This window comes from Erpetoichthys calabaricus, chromosome 11 (genome assembly GCF_900747795.2).
Source record: "Erpetoichthys calabaricus chromosome 11, fErpCal1.3, whole genome shotgun sequence".
NCBI classification, from domain to species: domain Eukaryota; kingdom Metazoa; phylum Chordata; class Cladistia; order Polypteriformes; family Polypteridae; genus Erpetoichthys; species Erpetoichthys calabaricus.
The window spans coordinates 63,829,341-63,852,114 of NC_041404.2; the positions used below are offsets into that span (position 1 = coordinate 63,829,341).

Sequence of the window (22,774 nt, forward strand, 5' to 3'; positions counted from 1 at the left end):
GATTGCCGGCTTCGTACTCCGGCCCTCACCCCCAGGCCGCCAGGAGGATCTCTCCGGACAGCATAAACGTGCCCCAAGTTCCAGTAGGGCCTCATGGACTTTGTAGTTTCTACACACAGCCCTGCTGGATGCCTTGGGGGCCACCAGGCGTCGCTGTAGGAGGGCTCGTGGGCTCTTATGTGCCCTATAACCCGGGAGTACGTCATGGTCACATGACAGGAAGAAACGACGTGCTCCCGGACTGATGAAAAGGACTGTTTACCCTGACCCGGAAGGAATAAGGAACTCTGGACTGTTGGACAGGAACACCTCCGCGTCAGGGTGTATAAAAGGACTCTGGGAAGCCCAGTACTTTAAGCTGAGCTGGGAGGTAGGAGGGCGAAGTATCTGGATGAGGAGGATTGGTTTGTGAGAGAGAATTGTGGTATTTATATGAGCGTGGAGTGGAGGGTGCTTTGTGCACGGTACAAGAAGAAGAAAATAAAAGTCTTGTGCTTTTACCCTGTGTTTGGAGTGGTACCTGAGGGTCCGAGAGGTGGACAAGGGGCATATCTGCTGCAATATATATATGTATGTATGTATGTGTATATAGTGTATATAAACCCTATATGCAGTATATATTATATAAAGAAGCTCGTTTATCTGTGATTTTAAAACAGAAATAAATTCTCTGTTAATTTTAGAGAGCATAAGTTACCATTCACTGCATAATTATATACTGGGCATCAAGCGTGTAATTTAGTATTGGGATTCTTGAAGAGCAAATAATTTTTACCTTCATTATTGTCATCAAACTTAAGTTAAACTGGGTTAATTTTTTAAGATACCCTAGGTAATTAATAATTAACAGAGATTTATATGACTCTTGTTACATATTTTTTTCTCAGTCTCCCAGTACTCCCCTGCCTAACCTTTTGAGGCATTTTATGAAGAACAGACTCACTGTAATTTTTCAGTCTTTTGTAATCCACTTCACTTTACCGGGAGAGGGCAAAGCCTGTCCAGGAAACACTGAACACAAGGCTCAGGTCATACACCTATATTCACTCACACCAATATATTTGTAATTCACCAGTCATTGTAGTTAGCCATTTCTGGAATATGGGAGGAAAACAACAGTACCTTGTGGTATAGTGGGTCCATGGCTCAGAGTGGCAGTTTGAATCAATAAATAATGAGCGTGCTTGTGCTGGAGAGTGGGAGCAGGTGCAAGCGATCTGCTAGGAAGACTCCTTGATGGCATGTGCGGGCAGTCTGATTACCGCACCGGGCTGATGATAAGGCAATCATCCAACCGCACCTGAAACTGCTGTCCCAGCCTATAAAGGGGAGTGCAAGGAAGAGAAAAGAGACTGAAAAAGAGAGCGGAGGTTAAAGGACAGTGAGAAAGACAGGAGCGGGAGTAAGCCGGCACTTATTCAGAGAAATAGGTGGGTGGGGATGGTGCCCCAGGAGACCGCATGATGCCAGCGCTCAGGAGGGTGCATGAGAATCACTCCTGCTGAGCAGCCAGGAGCAGGAGTGATCGCTACGCTCTTGTGAGTCCTCTCACTGGGTGGAGCCTGGATTGGTAGCAGTGGGCGTGGTAGCAGGGTCCGCTGGCTCCTCGTGGAATGCCGTGGATCAGATGGCAGGTACACAGGCTAGGTTTAATGGATGTCTGCGCCTGTTGGTGGATGTCTGTCTGTGCTGCAAGTCCCAGGAAGGATAAGCCAGAGAGGTGCCAGTTTTAAGAAAGAAGCACCTGGATGAGAATTTAAAGAAGACTCCTGCCAATATTTTAATCTCGTTTTTATTGGATTATATATTGATTTTAACCTCCACCAGCACTTTGATTTTACGGAGTATTTATTTACTGAATTTACTTTTGCACTGCACTTTGGACACTACAGTGGAACCTCAGTTCATGACCATAATTCGTTCCAAAACTCTGGTCGTAAACCGATTTGGTCGTGACCCGAAGTAATTTCCCCCATAGGATTGTATGTAAATACAATTAATCCATTCCAGACCATACGAACTGTATGTAGATATATATATTTTTTTAAGTTTTTAAGCACAAATATAGTTAATTAAACCATAGAATGCACAGCGTAATAGTAAACTAAATGTAAAAACATTGAATAACACTGAGAAAACCTTGAACAACAGAGGAAACTAACACTGCAATAGTTCGTGCTATAGCGCTACCAACCGCTGGCTAAAAACACTTTTTTTTTTTAATGAGTTTTAAGCACAGGGAAAAAATGAACATTTGAAAAAATCCGTAATTTAATAAACCACCAAGAAAAGTAATATTGCAACAATGCACGCTACGAACCAATCGCTGTAAACAGAAGTGAAAACAAAATCAAGCACAGTGCATTCTTTAACTGCCTTTCTACCTTATGCATCCAGCTCTCTCTCTCGCGCTGCCTGTTACAGAAGTGAAAACAAAATCAAGCACAGTGCATTCTTTAACTGCCTTTCTACCTTATGCATCCAGCTCTCTCTCTCGCGCTGCCTGTGTGTGTGCGTCTGTCTCTCTCTCTTTCTGCCTGTGTGTGTGCGGCTCTCTCTCTCGCGCTGCCTGTGTGTGTGCGTCTGTCTCTCTCTCTCGCACTGCCTCTGTGCGTGTGTGTGTGTGTGTGTGTGTGCGCGTGTGTGCGCGTGTGTGTGTGTGTGTCTCGCGCGCTCTCTCTCTTGCTCGCTGCACAGGAAATGCACAGGGAGAGACTGAACATGTACAAACCGAAAGGGAAACTGGCTTGTTCGTATACCGAGTGTGTGGTCGTGAACCGAGGCAAAAGTTTGGCAAACTTTTTGGTCGCAAACCGATTTGTACGTTTACCGAGGTTCCACAGTATTTGGATTTGTTGTTGTGTTGTTTTTTTTTTTTTTTAATATAAAAACCCTTTTAACCATCCCCTTGCTGGGTGTGTTTTGTCCTCCTCAGCTCAGCTCATCTCTGTTACATTATTGATGGTATCAAGTTCAAGAGGCTCCCATTATGGAAGAAGGAGCAAGGAGCTGACCCACACTGTCATATGACAGGGCTGGGAGGGGGGTGGGAATACTCCACACAGTGAGAACATGCAGACTCTTCACAAACATTGGGAAAGCTGTAATTCAAATCCACTTTTCATTAGTAAAGATGCAATCTTCCATCATCTTAAAAGAATTTAAAAAAAAAAACTTTGAGTGCAGGACATTCTCTGGGATAGAGGATCCTTTTTAATTATAGAACAATTATCTTCTATTTTGGCATGATAAAAAAATACAGCTTGTTACAGAAATGTAACAATGGTCATACTGAGTCTCAGATTTATATTTTTTCAAAAACAAGGCAGATCCTCTACTCCCTGTCTCTCATGCATATTGATGCAAACCTTCTGGAGTTATCTGTGTTGTGTGCTAACTGGAAGTCATCTTGTCTTTTTGTGGCACATGACTATTCCTTCTTCTTACAGGAGTGTGTAACAGTAACAGAAAGCAATCTAGAGAGGAAATGCTTGCTTCTCTATCTTTTGTATAGAAGCTGAAGCAGGACTGACTACCTGCTGCTCTCCATTCTCATCCTTTTCTTTCTGTTTCCACTAATTTTAAAATTAAATAATTTTTTGGTTTCCATTTCAAGCGATTCTGACGAAGAACACTTCAACATAAAAGCCTGGCATACTACATTAACAATATAAGAACAAAATTGTTTACTGCTGATATAGTTGGAATGAGAATTATTGCCTCTAATTATGAAATGTCAAGTAAAATGAAGTCTAGTTACAAGTGACAGTAGATTTGACCATGACATTGACAGAATGAACTGGTTCAATGGCACTAACTTTATGGAAATTGTTCCAGACCATGGTACTTAACTGGGGACTCTGTTCTTTAGTAAATCTTTTAATTTACTGCTGTTTACTCTCCCACCCTAATCGGTGGTCACAAGCTCTGAAAAGTGACCAGAAAATGAATTTGTGAGTACATGTCATGGAAATGAGGTTCCTATGCATGACTACTGGACTAACCCTTCCTGACAGGGTGAGGAAATCGTCAATAGGACATTAGAGTAGAACCTTTGGGGTAGACATTATAGAGTCGCAGGAGGAATTTTATGTCACACCTGGCATGTGAATGTCCTGGAATTGTTTGAGAACCTGGTAAAAGTTGCTTGATACTTTGCCACCACAACTTTCACTGGGGAATGTATATGGACAGTGAAATTATATATTCTCACATTTGGATTTTATTAATTTTTTAGTAGCGAGATGTTTTTTTGCAGAAACTACTAAGCTTGGGGGCGGAGTGGTGGCTCTGAGGCTAAGGATCTGTGCTGGTATCCAGAAGGTTGCCGGTTCGAATCCCCGTCACTGCCAAATGAGATCCTACTCTGCTGGGCCCTTGAGCAAGACCCTTAACCTGTAATTGCTCCAGGGGCGCTGTACAATGGCTGACCCTGCGCTCTGACCCCAAGGGGTATGCGAAAACTAATAAATTCCTAATACAAGAAATTGTATAAGATGAAATAAAGAACAAAAAAAAAGCTTTTAAAACTGTTATATGTCCTTTAAAAGCTAGGTAATTTTCTTTTTTATATTTGTTTATTTCAGGCTTTATCAGGCAGTGAAGCTTCTCTACTCATTCGGGATTTTCATTACCTATGCTGTACAGTTTTATGTTCCTGCTGAAATACTGGTCCCTCTGGCAGTTTCCCGTGTATCGGAAAGATGGATGCTGGCTGTTGACCTGCTATGCCGTACTGGTTTAGTAATCCTGACTTGTAAGTAAAAAACAAAAAAATAATTCTGATGTTCGTATTTGGGTAATTATATAATATTTGGATTGAAAGGAAATACAAATAGATAATTAGCATGTGCAATTCAGTCGCAAAATACTGCTAACATTCTCCTAATTAGTAGCCAATATACTGTATATTCAAATGTGGTTGCTGATGGAAGATTAGGGAAGCTGGGTAGGAAACCTTTACACTAATAAGTAGAAAAAACATATTCAAGAAATTCCATTTTTAAGACCTAGGTAATTAAAGATTGCAAATACTTCACCTTTATATAAAGATCTCTGATGGGCCAAACACCAAATAGTTTGCATCAATTAAATACAGTATAAGTTAAGGGGGGATGCCTCATTAGATTATCTTTCAATGGAGTTGCAGAGAACAACAATGGCTACATTTTTTTTTAATGGGTGGTGCACTCCTGGTATGTTAGTAAATTGATGGTAGCACAAAGCAAGGCTAACAAAGAAGGTACATTTCCGTTAACGTCTACTTCTTCTATTGTCTGAGAGTACAAATATTCATAACGCAGTAGTCTGGTAATGCCATGCCAATTTTTTTTACAATTGATTTTTGTTTCTCTGTTCTTTTCTTTGTATAAGGCTGCTATAACCTTGAATGCTACAGATCTGTAAATCTATGTTAATTGAGACTTTGTCAAGCAATAATGATTGTTTGACAGATTTCATGCTTAACTCTTTTTGTATTGTGCAGATAGTTCTAGGTGTATATTTGGTTTTATTCATATCTAAAATTCCAGGGCAAATGCTGCTGTCAATTGTGACATTTCTACAAATAAGGTGAAATAAATGTGGCAGATGACTTCTTATTCTAGTGATAAAGGTTAATATCTGCATTGCATCTATTTAAGATGGATGTTTTCAAGTGTCACAGGAAGATCTAATATGTTTTTGTCAGTTACATGATTCCAAAAGACTGCCGTTTTACTAATGCGATACAGTACTTGATTAGATTCTCAGTGCAATCTTTGAAAGGGTTACTATTGTTAGCTATGTAAATAAGGGATGCTTTTTAAAACCTGAAATGGTGGAATTTGAAGACTTTCTTGAAAAAACTTTTATACAAAATGGTATTGACAATTTTAGTAGCATTGGTTTAGAATTTTAGTTTGACTATAGCATTATTGGATAGTTCAGAGTTAATAATAGGGAACACTCATGATTTTAAAAAGTATTAATTTTTAAATATGGTGCTTAATAAAATCAAAATGTGAAATTATCAGTAATATAATTTAGTCAAAGTTCCATAGATTAAAAGCCAAATGGTCACAATGTGAAACAAAGGTATTTGATGTGCCTCTTAATTTGGAGCTCTTGTGTTGAAGAATCCGCCAACTCAGAAGTGAAATGACTGGTTAGGATTAGGCTCTTTTAAGTAACTAATTATGACTCCTCTCAGTTTCATGCACAATTTTCAGATCTTCTCCATGTCTTAAGTAGAGGTAAAACAAATCCTGCTGAAATCATAAAATCCTGTACTAAATATTCTTTTGGTTAACACTAGAATTCCTGAAGCCTACGAAAAAACTTGTAATCCTGGCCCACCTTAAATCCGTTCGCACCTCTACCATAAGCGTCTTTTGTTTTGTAAATGCGTTAATCAGCACAAGCAGACTGCTTTCCCATCCCCTGCCTTGACGGAGCTCAGGCCGCAGGTAAAAAGTTCTCCCAGCTCAAGCCAAGGCTCCTTACTTGCGTGTGAGGCGTGGTGCCTGGAGTTGTATAAAGTAAATAATACAGTATATCTTTATTTGGAATACATGCATTTCATGTGTGTTCCATATCTACAAAGATCTGGGTAAGTGTAGGATGAAAGGAAATGCAATAAATGCTGAACACATACCTAAAGCAGAAACATTTTCCATGTTATATTAATATTGACGAGAAGTGTATAATGTGTGAAGACTTTAGTCCAAATGTCAAATAAACGTGATTTTATTCAAGAATATAACCAGAAAAAAAAAGCAATCAATTTACATGTGGCTGTCAATGAGTTAAAAATTCAAGCTCAAATGTCAATCAACAGTGAATTTACATGTATTCTTCAATGATGCAGAGGTAAGAACTGCGGCCTTATAACCCCAAGGTCCCAGGTTCGAGACTGGTTGCTCCATGTTTTGAGTAGTGAGCTACTACTATTATTTCTACAATATGATAAAAACATACATTTGATTTGAGTCTGTAACAACCGGTGTAAATTTTGGCTACTTGTAAAAGTTACAGATTTATTCTCTCAGTAACGTTCACGTGGTACAACGAACTTGCCTCTCCCTCTTTGAATTGATGGCATTTATCTCCATTCTTTTTACAAGAGTAGCGCTGTGGCTGATGTCTGCTCAGAACTGTTTGTTGTACCGACAATCAAAGGTACAATGTCCCGTGGCCACTATCAGACTGGACAAAAGCAGGACCGTAGCAACAGACAGCTTCTTCACAGCGCTTTCACTGGCTAATACACCACAACGCAACTCTGCTTGGCACCATAAGTAACAGCTGGTGTAAGGTTTGGGCACATACACTGTCACCACAGCACTGTTGGATCTAAACACTAGCATGGCGAATTGCTCCCGTACTGAAGTGACATTAGCTGCAGGTGGAAGTACCATTTTACTTCTGACTGCTACGTTTTCCAAATAAACAAATGAGGCCCCTAAGTCTCAGATAATTTTAAGGGTTTAGGAAAGTGCACAAACCAACATTTTGCAGCTAAACTCTGAGAGTGTATATTTTTCAATATTTTCAGTCTAAAGTGGTTCTGTGTTTTTTTGCAATTTAAATAAAATAAAATGGTTAATAAATAAAATGGTTATGTTCAAGGTTTGTAAATCTTTCCGTTATGTATGTTGCCAGCTAAAATATTTTTGAGTCTTTTTGTGTTACATCATTGAATTGTACCTTAAATCTTAAAAATGAAATCTACCAACTTTGCCTAAGTGGACACTGCAATATTTCTCAGACTACTGCAAGATGGCTGGGACTCCAGTTTTCAGCTGCGGACTTAACTGTATATGCCATTTGAGTATTTTAAGAATTGGTTCAGTTTACTTATTTTGTAGCATCTGTAGAATTTATTTATAGTTTTAACTGAGTTTTTATGTTGATCAAAGTCAAAATGTTGGTCAGACATGTAAAAGTTACTTATAAAATGTGATTGATTTTAGGGTTTGGGGGAAGGTCATTCCTAATGATGTATAAATTGGTAACAAGTCTTTAAATAATTTTCAAGCACTGCAGATTTTACACCTTCAAGATTTTCATGTTCTCTGTACTGAAGGTCTGTTTATCCCTGTTGATGCTACGTGCAGCTAATCAATATACAGTACATCACTCTTTGCACGTGGGAATGACGCACACTTCTTGTGTGTAATAAAAGAGCCAAGCAAATCTATTCTAAAGAAGACTTCAAATTGGTCTAAGGAACTGATCAATCATGGGCAATGAGAGTTTTTTTTTATCTATTTATTTATAAAGAGACCATTTATTTTAGGAAGCAAATTGTACAGTAAATAAGGTGTGTTTTTTTTCCTTTCAGAACATTACATGAACTGAAAAAGATATATTTCATGTACAAAAAATTATTTTGTTCTTCATCTGCAGGGTAGCTTGATTTTGTTTTCTTTTGTAAGCTTTTGTATTCCTTAATGTTTATTACTGGCTCAGTGTAAAAAAAAAACATTACGTTAAAATAATGGTATTATGTTTTCCTTTAAATACAGCATGAAAACTCGCTGATCTTTTTTTAACAGACATCTGGAAATCAGAACAAAACCATCATGGTTTATTAGATTTAGATGTATACTCCATGTAAACATTCACAATCTACAAATGCTTTAGTAATTTTAACAAGTTCTGAGTAAAAAAAAAAAAAACATTTAATGGATTATTGATATATTCGTCATTGAAATACAGTAAATATTTCTTGATGAGTTAATATGATGATGTTTTTACACTTTATTGCTTAATGGATATTAGGATAATATTAACATTTTCCTGCGTTTGTCTAATAAGGCTTTACAACCTTAATAAAAAAAATATGAAAATCCATTTATTTCTGTTAGTATGGAAGCACATTTCTAAGCCAAATACCAGTCTCATGTTTCGACCCTTTAAGTATTGAAACCTCTATGGCTGACTGACAAGATACTTAAGAGCTTTAAAAAGGCACTTCTTGCAAAGAATATAGATTTTTTTTTTCCACAATATTCACCATTTCCTTTGATTACAAGATTCCTGACACAACTGACCTGAGTACAGAGTGCTGCATTTAAAGGTTTACCCAGCAAGCATTTACGTTCCTGCAAGTAAGAATTAATCCATGACTGTATATTTGATTTGACAGCTCTTAGCTCACAGCAGGAGGTTCCTGCCCGCAATATTCCACTCTTCTGTGCTTGTCACTGATAAGATGATGTGCTTGTTGCATCAAAAATGAAACTGTGAAACTTCAAAATACCTAAAAAATAAACTTTACATTTTTTATTATTAGTAGTAAATATGAAGTATAAAATTAATATATGAAGTATATCTGTAAGATTAGTAGTTTGATCATAGTGCACCTGCTTGTTCATTATTGTTTTTGTACAAACAGCTTAATTCTTCTGCATACAATATACTGGTCACCTTGGACTTTATTAAAAACATGCTAATGCCATTTTTTTATGCAAAGGCAACATATCTTACTAGTACAATACAAAACAAAACAATACAGTTTATTTTTGTATAGCCCAAAATCACACAAGAAGTGTTGCAATGGGCTTTAATAGGCCCTGCCTCTTTACAGTCCCCCAGCCTTGAATCTCAAAGAAGACAAGGAAAAACTCCCAAAAAAACCCTTGTAAGGATAAAAATGGAAAAAACCTTGGGAAAGGCAGTTCAAAGAGAGATCCCTTTCCAATTAGGTTCAGCATTCAGTGGGTGTCAAAAAAGGTATATAGTGTATTGCAGTCCTTAAAAAGCTATATGAATGAAGCAATCCTGTCATTGTCACACCTGCCCTACCTGAGATTTTAAAACTCTTGAGGTCAGCTAAAAAGTCGTTCTTAGTGTCTTTACTAAACTGCTTTCAAATTGGGCATTCACTTCAGGAAACTGTCATAGCATTTTGTCAGGTAGAGGCTTCCCGTTTGATTTTTTTTTAAATTAATGAACAAATACATATATGTGTATACTCGGCTTGTACAAGCAAAAGTCAAATATTGTACAACAGAATTTTTGTAAGCATCAAAGAAATGTATTAGCTGTAATACCAGAAGATGCAGTCACGTGAACTCTAGAACCTGCATAATCTGTGATGTGAAATTTCAAATTCAAGAATCATACTGATTTAGAAACTGTCCTTTTTTGAGTCTTCTGTTTGATAGCCTCCTTAGCAACCATTACAGCATTTGATGCCTTCAACCATTTTGCAATAAATGTCCAGTCACATTTAGTTAAAGGCACTTACACCAGAATCTTTGTGTCTTAAGTTTTATTCAGCTCCACACAATCCCTATTTAGCTCACACCTTTGTTTTCTATTAAAGAATTTAATTTTATGCATTTTAATATCGTTTTCTTTATTGTGGCTCCAGAGAGAGATGATGTGTTCCGTGTCAGTCAGATATGCGACTGTGCCCCTGACTCTTCTGGAGTTGTACTTATCCTGAACGCAGAGGTCTTCAATGCATTCCCTGTAAAACCCTTATTACTCCTATGGTATCAGTCCACTAACCACCAGAAATTGGAGCCATCTCGGCTGATTCACTGAATAGTGGTGACTAACTGATAACTAGGCAGCTCATTTTGTCCTGAACTTGGTATCCAGAACATATGGACATGGTTTAGAAAATGATGTATAAAGCTGATTCCTGATTTTTGACACACGCTGTAAACGGGTTCAATCAGTTCCTACCTTTTGTTTTTGAATATTCTATGTGTTAAACGCACTAGCATAACAATTAAATAAGAGTTCTTTATTTGGATTCATATTAGAGAGAGTTTTTCTCCCAATAATTCCTTTCCAGATAACTGCAATATGTCATTCCTCGATGAGAAGTGAAATAATCTAGTATGATTACATGGTCAAAAGGCTTTACCCATTTTAGTAATGCCTGTAATTTTCTAGAAGACTGCTAAATACTCTAAAATTATGTTAGGTATGTATAGTATTCTCTCTGTAACTATCCACCTGCCCTAATTTGAGCTGCTCACAACCCAGCCATGAGACTAAGTACAGTATGTATGAGCCTAACTGGGATGTTTAACTTCACAAAGGTCCAGATTTGAATTGAAACCATTTTTCATCAAAATGCCTGATTCCAGAGTATGTATTTTTATTCCTTAGTAAAGAGTGTGGCTCCTTCTGTGACAGACAACCAATATTCTACATCTGCAAAACTATTTTCCATCATTAAGGTCTAGTACTGTAGGACTGAATCAGTCCTCACATTCTTGTAATTCAACAGCCATGTGATTTGTGGACATGAGCCTGCAGGGTGTACTAGAATAGTTGTTTGAGCCACAGCAGACCCTATTACATTATTTATTTGCTAACACCAATATTTGTGTTTCAGGTACTATTCTGTTAATTTTTTGTCTGAACCTTATTGGTAGTTAAATTGCCATTGTCTTAACCCTCTGTTTAGATAAGCATTCTGCGGATAACTTTTAACAGATACTTTGCATTGTGCTTCTGTTAAGTTGTCTGTTAATGATTCCTGGGCAATGATCTGAGGCGGAGGTTCTATTTTTAGGTAAATATAAAAGTGAATTGTTTACTTGAGAACAGTTAGCCTAAGTAGAAGTAAACATATGAAAAGACTTGTTTTGTTCTTCTCTTTTAAAATAAATCTTTATTATAACATGCTGTATAACTCTGCAACACTAATCATAAAATATTGGTGCCTGTGCGATGCTGGCATGTGTGGAGATTTGCTTCATATTGTTTGTAGAACACAATCTAGAGATCAGTTTTGTAAGACTTCATAGCAAAAGCCTCAGTGGTTTAGGAAAAAGAATTCTAAAGGGGTGGAAAGCTTTATACATAACAGTTGTAATGTCAATGGGAAGCAGCCAGTTCCACTCCGCAAAATTAATTCATGGATTCAAAATTTATATTTGTAACACTTTTTATAAATATACCAACCACTCGTTATTCCTTATATATCTCCTTCCTTTTTAAGTCTGTTTTAAGAAACATTTTTGGACCACTACTATTGCAAAGTTTACAAAACATTTTATGTTTATTAAAAAAAATGAATCTTTGCTGTTGCATGTATTTAGCGGATTGATTATTCATTTGTTTTGTCCTGCCTTTATCAAAATAAGTGTTCATGTAAGAGCAGAGATTTGGTCTAATGAGCAAATGAAACCCACTTCTGCAAAACACATAAATACAGTAATCCCTTGCTGTATCGCGCTTCGCCTTTCGCGGCTTCACTCCATCGCGGATTTTATATGTAAGCATATTTAAATATATATCGCGGATTTTTCGCTGCTTCGCGGGTTTCTGCGGACAATGGGTCTTTTTACTTCTGGTACTTGCTTCCTCAGTTGGTTTGCCCAGTTGATTTCATACAAGGGACGCTATTGGCAGATGGCTGAGAAGCTACCCAGCTTACATTTCTCTTTCTCTTGTGCTGACTTTCTCTGATCCTGATGTAGGGGGATTGAGCAGGGGGGCTGTTCGCACACCTAGACGATACGGACGCTAGTCTAAAAATGCTGAAAGATTATCTTCACGTTGCTATCTTTTGTGCAGCTGCTTCCTGAAACAACATGCTGCACGGTGCTTCGCATACTTAAAAGCTCGAAGGGCACGTATTGATTTTTGCTTGCTTGTTTTTCTCTGTCTCTCTCTCTCTTTCTGTGCTCTTGACAGAGGGGATGTGAGCTGCCGCCTTCAACAGCTTTGTGCCGCGGTGCTTCGCATACTTAAAAGCCAAACAGCCCTATTGATTTTCCTCTGCCTTTATGACAGTCTCTGCTCCTGACTCCTTTGAAGAGGAAGATATGTTTGCATTCTTTTAATTGTGAGACGGAACTGTCATCTCTGTCTTGTCATGGAGCACAGTTTAAACTTTTGAAAAAGAGACAAATGTTTGTTTGCAGTGTTTGAATAACGTTCCTGTCTCTCTACAACCTCCTGTGTTTCTGCGCAAATCTGTGACCCAAGCATGACAATATAAAAATAACCATATAAACATATGGTGTCTACTTCGCGGATTTTCTTATTTCGCGGGTGGCTCTGGAACGCAACCCCCGCGATGGAGGAGGGATTACTGTACACGCACATATGTTACAAAGACAGGAGTGCCTGTTTTGGGTGGGTTGTTGGGTGTTGATTGCTGCAGAACAAATGCTGGCCATTTTCTGGTTCTTGCTTCCCTGAATTCCTTCACCCACTTCTTAAGCCCACTGTTTTTTTTTTTGTCTTCATATACCTAAATGTTAGTATGTGGTTGTTCCAAAATGTCACCATTTTTGTAGAATTTTTTTTTTGCTGCTTTTGGCATGGATTCATTTGAACAATAATATATTTTAAATATATTGATTTTAATTTTTTTTTTCAGTTATCCATAAATATTTGTACTCAATCATTAATAAAAACAGGTAGCTATATACTATTTTTAAATATTTATTTTTTTAAAAATATATATTTTTTTTTTTGAAAATATCTCACTGAAATTGCTAGCTTTTTTATTAGTAAATGTTATATATAAAAATAGCATAATTATACAAAGATCAGTCTAATCACATACAGACAAGAGTGAGAGAAAGAGCATAAACGAATTTGTAACCACCAAGAATATTATCGCAATTACAGTTCATCTCTCCTTTCCTGTTTTCCATATGTTACCTCCTGCACTTACAGTAATCAGAACATGAAGTACTATACATCCCTGATATATGACAAATTACACTTAACAATTCATTATATTTTTACTTCAATAGGTACACATTTTGTTATATGTTTGTCTTTTGTCAAAATCCTGTAAACACAATTTTCTTTGAACAGGGCAATGTATTTTAGTATGTGCTCATACAAATTGCTGTAGTTTTGGTCTGAGATAGAAAAGCTTGTTGCTGTTACAAAATGATGGACAGTAATACATAAATTATTAATTGTGTAGTATTGATAATTCATGGCAAACCACACCACAGTTCATTTTATAGAGCACATAATAATATAGTACAAGACAATGGAAGATTACAGAATTGATTTAAACATCATTCATATTTAAGAAGTATTGCAGGGATGTGGGGATTAAACTTGGGCCTGTAGAATACATATGATGTCTGCAGCTGCAGTAAAGAAGAACTCTAAGCCCAAAGGCTTGCTGAGCTGCTATCTATGAAGGGTTCTCTAACACAACAGTAGCGCTTGCCCCTGTTGTTATAGTTACCAGTACAAACTACCAGACACCAGAGATCATTGAAGTAACAAAGTACAAAGTGTCTGATATAACATAAATGCAGAGATAGAAAACTGAAAATAAGTGCAAAAATTTGGATTTTCAAATACAAATTGAGATCAACAGAGTTTTGTAGACAAACCTGGGAGCAACAAAACCAGTGTGGGAGAACCTAAGCATAATAACACTGACAATTTTTAGCACACAACTTTCCCTCCTAACTTGTATTTCTCCTTGGTTGCCATGAAAGACTGCCTACCAACTTGAGTGTCACTTTGTACACCTCCCATTTTCTGTTTCTGTCTAAATCTTAGTAAATGAATGATAAGCATTTCTTGAATGCAAATCTTCATGTGGAGAGTAACTGTACTGGCCTCACTGAATCTCCTGTTCAATTATCCAGCAAGCTAAACACCTTCATGCAATAATTCCCGGAACCACGAAGTGATGTAGAGAATGTTTAATTACAAAAATGGTGTGAAACTGTAAATACAAATACAAACAAACACTAATAAGTACTTGTATAAGTAACAGAGTAAATACAGCAGCATTTATAACTAAGAGCTTAACAGCCAAAGGCTCAGTAAATTTATGTAATGAAATACAACATTTACTTTGACACTCCTTAACCAAAGTTACTTAAACAAAGACTATAAAACTAGAAAAAAGAGAACTTACAGGGAATGCCTTCACAAGGGCTAACTAAGCAGGATGGCGAAGGATTGTTTGAGAGTACAAACACAGAGGTAATAAACACACCATGCTTACTGCTGCTGCACTCACTTCCTACTTCCTGCCTCCTGTCACATGGCTTCCTGCTTGCAGCAGTAGCATTAGGATTTTTATATTAGGATTACAAAGGTTTGCAAAAACAATTAGAACCAGAACACTCCCCGTCTGGTATCTTTAAGATACCACCAAAAACTGAGCCAAATACTTTAATCTGGTGATAAAAGAAAAACCAGTTCTGAAATAGGCCTGTAAAGGATTTTTGTTGCTCCTTGCTGAACTATCTTTATCTCGACCTTCCTTATTAATCCATCTTTGCTAGGAACAGCCTTCATTATTATTCCCATAGGCCACTCATTCCTCCTGACTTGCTTTTCCTTCAGAAGGACAACATCACCTTCTTTGATGTCAGGCCTTTTATTTTGCCATTTCTGTCGTGTCTGCAGAGTGCTGAGATATTCCGTTCTCCACCTGCTCCAGAATTCCTCAGCGAGGTATTGGACACGCTTCCATTGGTGTCTCAACATCTCACCTGTACCAAAGTTACTTTGAGACAGAAAAGGCATGCCTATTTTTTGGGTGAGCAGCATGGAAGGTGTTAGGACATTAGGATGTTCAGGATCAGACGAAACAGGTACCAGGGGACGTGCATTAATTATGGTGATGACCTCTGCCATTAGCGTTGTTAACACTTCATGAGTAAGTCGTACACGACCAGACTGCAACAGCATGGAGTCTAATATGTGTCGTACCACTCCAATCATGCGTTCCCACCGTTTTGAGCTTAAGTGACTCTCAGAGGCATAAGTGGACAAAGAGTTCACTTCAGGTCGGATATCTACATCACTTTCTGGGTTGATGAGGTCAAATTTATTTTGTTCTTCTGGAATTTTCTTTAGTGGAAGGCGAAGGAAGGGTGGTCCAGTAATCCATGTTGAACTGGAAAGCTTGGAGGCTGAAATGGAGCGTGAACCATGATCAGCAGGATTTTGATCTGTTGGCACATAATGCCACTGTTCAGGTTTAGAAGACTGCCGGATTCGTTGCACCCGATTATTTACATAGACACTAAAGCGTCTGGATTGATTGTGAATATAACCCAAAACCACTTTACTATCTGTATAAAAACTAGTGGAGTTTAGCTGGAGATCTATTTCCTCACTGACGACTTCCGCAATCTCCACAGCTAGCACCGCAGCACATAGCTCCAGCCTGGGCACTGTAAGCTCAGGTCGGGGGGCAAGTCTTGCCTTGCCGAGGACAAAGCCCACATCTATTTGCTTGTCATGGCTTAGAAATTTGAGATAAGCCACAGCAGCAATGGCATTAACAGAGGCATCTGAAAAAAATGCACAGCTCAATGTGCAGGGCATTAGAAGGTGGAATAGCAGAATATATACGGGGTATTTGAATGCCTCTGAGGCACTGCATTGAACTCTGCCATTGCACCCATTGTTCATGCATGCTTTCTGGAAGGTTGGTGTCCCAATCACTGCCGTGTCTCGAGAGTTCTCTAAGTAGTAAGCGCTCCCGGATAGTCACTGGTGCCAGGAAACCCAGCGGGTCAAAAAGACTATTGACCGTGGAGAGTACTCCTCTGCGGGTATATGGTCTCTCAGTTTCAGGTGCATAAAATGTAAAAATGTCTGACATAATATTCCATCTTACCCCAAGACTTCGCTGATCAGGTAGGTCATCCACAAACAAGTCAAGATTTTGTAGATCCTTAGCTCGATCTTCCATTAAGAACGCATCCATCACCTCAGCTTTGTTAGAGGCCACTTTGTGGAGCCTAAGATTTGAAGCTGCTAACATTTCCTGTGTTCTCTTAAGGAGATCAATTGCTTCCTCCACAGTGGGGACAGACTTTAAAGCATCATCCATATAAAAGTCTCTTTGAATAAAGCGGCACACATCACTGCCATACTCTTTTTCTCCTTCTTGTGCAACTCGCCTCAGACCATAAATGGCCACAGCAGGTGAGGGACTATTACCAAAAACATGCACCCTCATTCTATGGTCAACAACCCTTTTGTCCTGGTCACTGTCCTGATACCATAGAAAGCGCAAAACATCCCTACAATCTTCTCGCACTAGAAAACAATGAAACATTTGCTGAATGTCAGCAGTAAGTGCAACGGGGTTCTTCCTAAATCTTATAAGGATACCCAACAGGCTATTATTCAAGTCTGGCCCAGAGAGCAGCACATTGTTAAGGGAAACCCCTTCAAATTGAGCACTAGAATCAAAAACCACACGTATTTGGGTGGGCTTTTGTGTGTGGTACACTCCGAAGAAGGGCAAATACCAGTACTCCTTACCTTCTTGAACCGGAGGCGCAAGCTCTGCATGACAGCTATCCAACATCCTTTTCATGAATTCTAGAAAATGAGCTTTCATCTCTGGATGTTTCTCAAGGGTGCGGCTTAGAGATCTAAAACGATTCATAGCATATACACGATTATTAGGCAATTGCCTACGTGCTTTGCGAAAAGGAAGTGGGGCCACCCAGCTGTTGCTGGAGTCTTGGAAGAATTCATTCAACATAGTTTTGAGAAACAAAAGATCTTCCATAGAAGGTGCAGGTTTGTGATCACCTTTTGTCTGGTAGAAAACCGATTGTCCAAGTTTCTCCCCATTTGCTCCAGTCAGATGGCTTTCACTGGGAATGCGGCAGAAGAGTTGGTGCTGCTCAGAAGGGATGAACCTCTCTTTGACCATTATATGGCTCTCGCATGGGTGAAAGAGACTTGGCCTGCCATTATCCAGGATGTAAGTTTTCATGCTAGTGACCTCTGAAGGCCTGTGTGTACCACCCAGGCACACATCACCAATTATTACCCAGCCCAAGTCCAATTTTTGGGCATATGCTGCATCATGGGGCCCATTGATCTGCTTACGGACTTTATGCACCCTTAACATGTCCCTTCCCAGCAACAGCAGAATTGCTGCTTCTCTATCACGAGGTGGTATTTCATTGGCGATTGCCTTGAGGTGATGGTGATTGTGAGCAGCTTCTGGAGTAGGAATTTCATCCCTGTTGTCAGGGATCATATAGCATTCTAGGAGTGTGGGCAAAGGAAGACTTACTTTTTCATCTAATGACTCTATGATATAACCAACCGCTCGCCTGCCAGTAGTCTCAGCTATTCCAGAGCAGGTTTTCAATGTATATGCAGCTGAAGGTCCATCTATGTTGAAAATGTCAAAAAAAATCTGGCCGAGCTAGGGACCTATTGCTTTGGTCATCCAGCATGGCATACATCCTCCTGCTTTTGCTGCGGTCACTGGCTGGATAAACATTCACAAGGCATATTTTTGCACAGGATTTCCCACTAAAGCCTTCACCACACACCTCAGTGCATTTGGACGTAATAGCGTCATCTGCTGCTTCTTTCTTCTCCCCGCCATGCTGTGCGAGGGGAGAAGGGGACTTGGACAGCCAAGGAGCTGGGCCTGGATGGAGGGCAGCTGAATGCCTGTCACTCTCACATTCAGAACATTTGACACTTGTTTCACAACATCTGGCAACATGTTTGGTTGATGCGCAGCATTTGAAACAGATGTTATGTGTTTTTTAATATTCTTTTCCGTTCATCGAGGGGCATCTCTCTAAAGCCTCTGCACTTTCTCAGGGGGTGAGGTTTGCGATGAACTGGACATTGTCTATCTGGGTCATCATTGGCTGGGGAATTGGAACAGGGAGTAATATCTGTTTTGTGTACAGACACTGGCTTACGGGCATTACTGTGACTCTCGACGAATCTCTCTCTCTTGTTTGGGTTAACAGTGGAGGAGGGGAGAGTAAAGCTGGGGTCATTACGTGCCTTAGCTTCACCGCGTATGAACTGCAAAAAGAAGGAAAATGGGGGAAAGGTGACCTTGTGTTCTTGCTTATAGCGGGAGCCCTGCATCATCCACTTCTCCTGAAGCGCATATGGGAGCTTTTCTACTATTGGGTTAACACCTCTAGCAGTGTCCAAGTAGGAAAGCCCTGCTAAAAAACCATCTCGTTTTGCAGCCTCAACCTCAGACAGTAAATCACTCAGTTCCCTAAGCTTTTGGTGTTCTTTTGGTAATATTTTAGGAAAATTGTCCAGTTTTGCAAGCAGAGCACTTTCTATGGCTTCTGGCGACCCATAAATCTCCTCCAATCTCTCCCAAATGCGCTGCAGCCCAATAGACAAGTTCCACACATTCGCTGACTTGATGCGACGCGCATGTTCTGCAGATTCTGTCCCAAGCCATTTAATCAATAAATCTATCTCTTCTCCCGCTGTAAGACCCAATGTCTCTATGGCATTAAGGAATGTGAATTTCCAGGCCAAATAATTCTCGGGCCGGTCATCAAACTTATTTAGTCCAGATGATATCAGTTGGCTTCGTACCAGATACCTTGCTAAATCTGATGAGGCATGGTCACGAGAGTGTCCAGCAGTTTCATCCATGTGGTGGTTATAACGACTGGGGCAAGGTGTTAGCACAGGCAGGCTCCGAGCACTGCTTGGCTGATTACTTAAAAGGGTAGGATGGCTCCTTTGCCTTAAAGGAGACTCTTTATTGTGTACAGTAGTATCTGCAGGATGACCTGATGCCAGATAGCTTGCTTCTTCTCGGGCTATATTTTCATCTGCTACCAGGTTGAGGACACACATGTCCGGAATGGGGCCATTATTCAAACATCCTTCCCTGAATGAATGCCTGCCGCTATGCTCATTTACATACTGTTCAGTACGCTGCTGTGGGCTCTGTGCTGGCAGTAACTGGGATCCGAGTTCAATTTCTGCGGCCTCTAAGTTTGCAACTGCAGCCTCCATCACAGCTGCTTCAGCCAGCGCAGCCTCTGCCTCTCTCTCTCTCTCCAGAGCATCTAACGTGGCTTCTAGACGGGCCTTTTCCATTCTAAGTTCAATCTCCTTCTTTGAAAAGGCAGCTCTAGCTTGGGCAGCTTCTGCCTTAGCACGTGCTTTGGCTGCTGCTACACTGACATTTGAAACAGCAGAAGATTTAGTCGAACGACAAGCAACAGATCTAACTTCCAATTCTTGAAGCTCCATTTTACATGGACAACTGGACAATGTAGTAACTGTAACTCCTCTAGCAATTCTTGAGCAAATTACTGCACTGTTATTTCTGCCTTAAGATGCCTTATAAGAGAATGGAGTCAGAGCCACTGAACAATCTTGCTTGTAGGTCTCCCTTTTCACTGTACTGGCCTCACTGAATCTCCTGTTCAATTATCCAGCAAGCTAAACACCTTCATGCAATAATTCCCGGAACCACGAAGTGATGTAGAGAATGTTTAATTACAAAAATGTGTGAAACTGTAAATACAAATACAAACAAACACTAATAAGTACTTGTATAAGTAACAGAGTAAATACAGCAGCATTTATAACTAAGAGCTTAACAGCCAAAGGCTCAGTAAATTTATGTAATGAAATACAACATTTACTTTGACACTCCTTAACCAAAGTTACTTAAACAAAGACTATAAACTAGAAAAAAGAGAACTTACAGGGAATGCCTTCACAAGGGCTAACTAAGCAGGATGGCGAAGGATTGTTTGAGAGTACAAACACAGAGGTAATAAACACACCATGCTTACTGCTGCTGCACTCACTTCCTACTTCCTGCCTCCTGTCACATGGCTTCCTGCTTGCAGCAGTAGCATTAGGATTTTTATATTAGGATTACAAAGGTTTGCAAAAACAATTAGAACCAGAACAGTAACCATTATCATTATTTCAGACACAGACTTTTTCATAATGTAGTTCTTGCACTTTTAAAGACCTTTCTGATTATAAAGGGAGACGATTGGGAACAGATAACAATGAAGTTAGATCTGTTCATAATTCTAGCAGAAACCAAGTCTTTTCCTCCTTATGTCTTTTTTTTTCCTCCATCACTCTGTATGATTGCAAAGGTAAAGGAGGTGCTAGTGCTTTTCCATGTTTTCAACAGAAACTCGCTAGCTATTAGCATCCACTTAAAGAAATGTCCCTAATATCCCTGTCTGTTTTGGTCATGTACTGTGCTCTAACACTTCACTGGCTATCTTTTTATTTTATTTTTTAAAAAATTTTTTCAACTATAAGACTTCTGCAACACAAGTATTTGCCTTGGCTGATCCATATTTTTGGGTTTTCTGCATCATTGTCTTGCTGCATACAGAAGAATCAGTGTTCCTTCTGTTAGGACAAGATGTTCAGATCTTAATGGCAACTAGGGCTGGGCAATATTTTCATTCTGACATTTTAAGAAAAATTCATATGTAAAAAAATATTGTGATTTTTTTTTCAGCACTATACTGTAGATTTTCCACAACTACTTAATGGCAAATTTCAACCATATTACTTTTTGAGCATATGTTAATAATAGTATAATAGTATATCACTTAATGAAATAAAAATATATATGATTTTATAATGTCCTATCTTAATCGGGAGATGTTACTTCACTGTGTATTGGAATTAAGTGAAAGTAAAGTTTCAGGGAGTCGAAATGGCTCCATATCCAACAAAATATCACCATTCTCCACAAAATTTCAACTGCCCCCTTACAGATTCTTCCCTGGTGCTAGCCATTTAAAGTACATCTCTATACCACAGAGAAATAAAGATTGAAGAATCTGTTAAGAACACTGAATGCAAAATATGGGTTGCCAGACCACAAATACAACCCTTGCTGTGCTGGTAAATGTTACAAAATAAATACCTGCACACATCTTACAGAATGTTACAGACATGAAAAAGCATATGCATGCAACTACATTATTTGGAACCTTTACAAATGAGGTATACAGTGCATCCGGAAAGTATTCACAGCGCATCACTTTTTCCACATTTTGTTATGTTACAGCCTTATTCCAAAATGGATTAAATTCATTTTTTTCCTCAGAATTCTACACACAACACCCCATAATGACAATGTGAAAAAAGTTTATTTGAAATTTTTGCAAATTTATTAAAAATAAAAAAATTGAGAAAGCACATGTACATAAGTATTCACAGCCTTTGCCATGAAGCTCAAAATTGAGCTCAGGTGCATCCTGTTTCCCCTGATCATCCTTGAGATGTTTCTGCAGCTTAATTGGAGTCCACCTGTGGTAAATTCAGTTGACTGGACATGATTTGGAAAGGCACACACCTGTCTATATAAGGTCCCCACAGTTGACAGTTCATGTCAGAGCACAAACCAAGCATGAAGTCAAAGGAATTGTCTGTAGACCTCCAAGACAGGATTGTCTCAAGGCACAAATCTGGGGAAGGTTACAGAAAAATTTCTGCTGCTTTGAAGGTCCCAATGAGCACAGTGGCCTCCATCATCCGTAAGTGGAAGAAGTTCGAAACCACCAGGACTCTTCCTAGAGCTGGCCGGCCATCTAAACTGAGTGATCGAGGGAGAAGGTCCTTAGTCAGGGAGGTGACTAAGAACCCAATGGTCACTCTGTCAGAGCTCCAGAGGTCCTCTGTGGAGAGGAGAACCTTCCAGAAGGATAACCATCTCTGCAGCAATCCACCAATCAGGCCTGTATGGTAGATTGGCCAGACGGAAGCCACGCCTTAGTAAAAGGCACATGGCAGCCCGCCTGGAGTTTGCCAAAAGGCACCTGAAGGACTCTCAGACCATGAGAAAGAAAATTCTCTGGTCTGATGAGACAAAGATTGAACTCTTTGGTGTGAATGCCAGGCGTCACGTTTGGAGGAAACCAGGCACCGCTCATCACCAGGCCAATGACATCCCTACAGTGAAGCATGGTGGTTGCAGCATCATGCTGTGGGGATGTTTTTCAGCGGCAGGGACTGGGAAACTGGTCAGGATAAAGGGAGAGATGACTGCAGCAATGTACAGAGACATCCT

General features: G+C 39.3%; 1 protein-coding gene across 1 annotated transcript in view; it reads left to right on the forward strand.

The window, feature by feature from the left end:
- LOC114661316 (proton-coupled amino acid transporter 1-like) overlaps positions 1 to 22,774 on the forward strand; it is an 84,261-nt gene that overhangs the window by 58,172 nt on the left and 3,315 nt on the right. Inside the window, exon 9 of the mRNA XM_051934301.1 lies at positions 4,587 to 4,756. Within this exon, the coding sequence (XP_051790261.1) occupies positions 4,587 to 4,756 (170 nt within the window). The remainder of the gene's footprint in view (positions 1 to 4,586; positions 4,757 to 22,774) is intronic.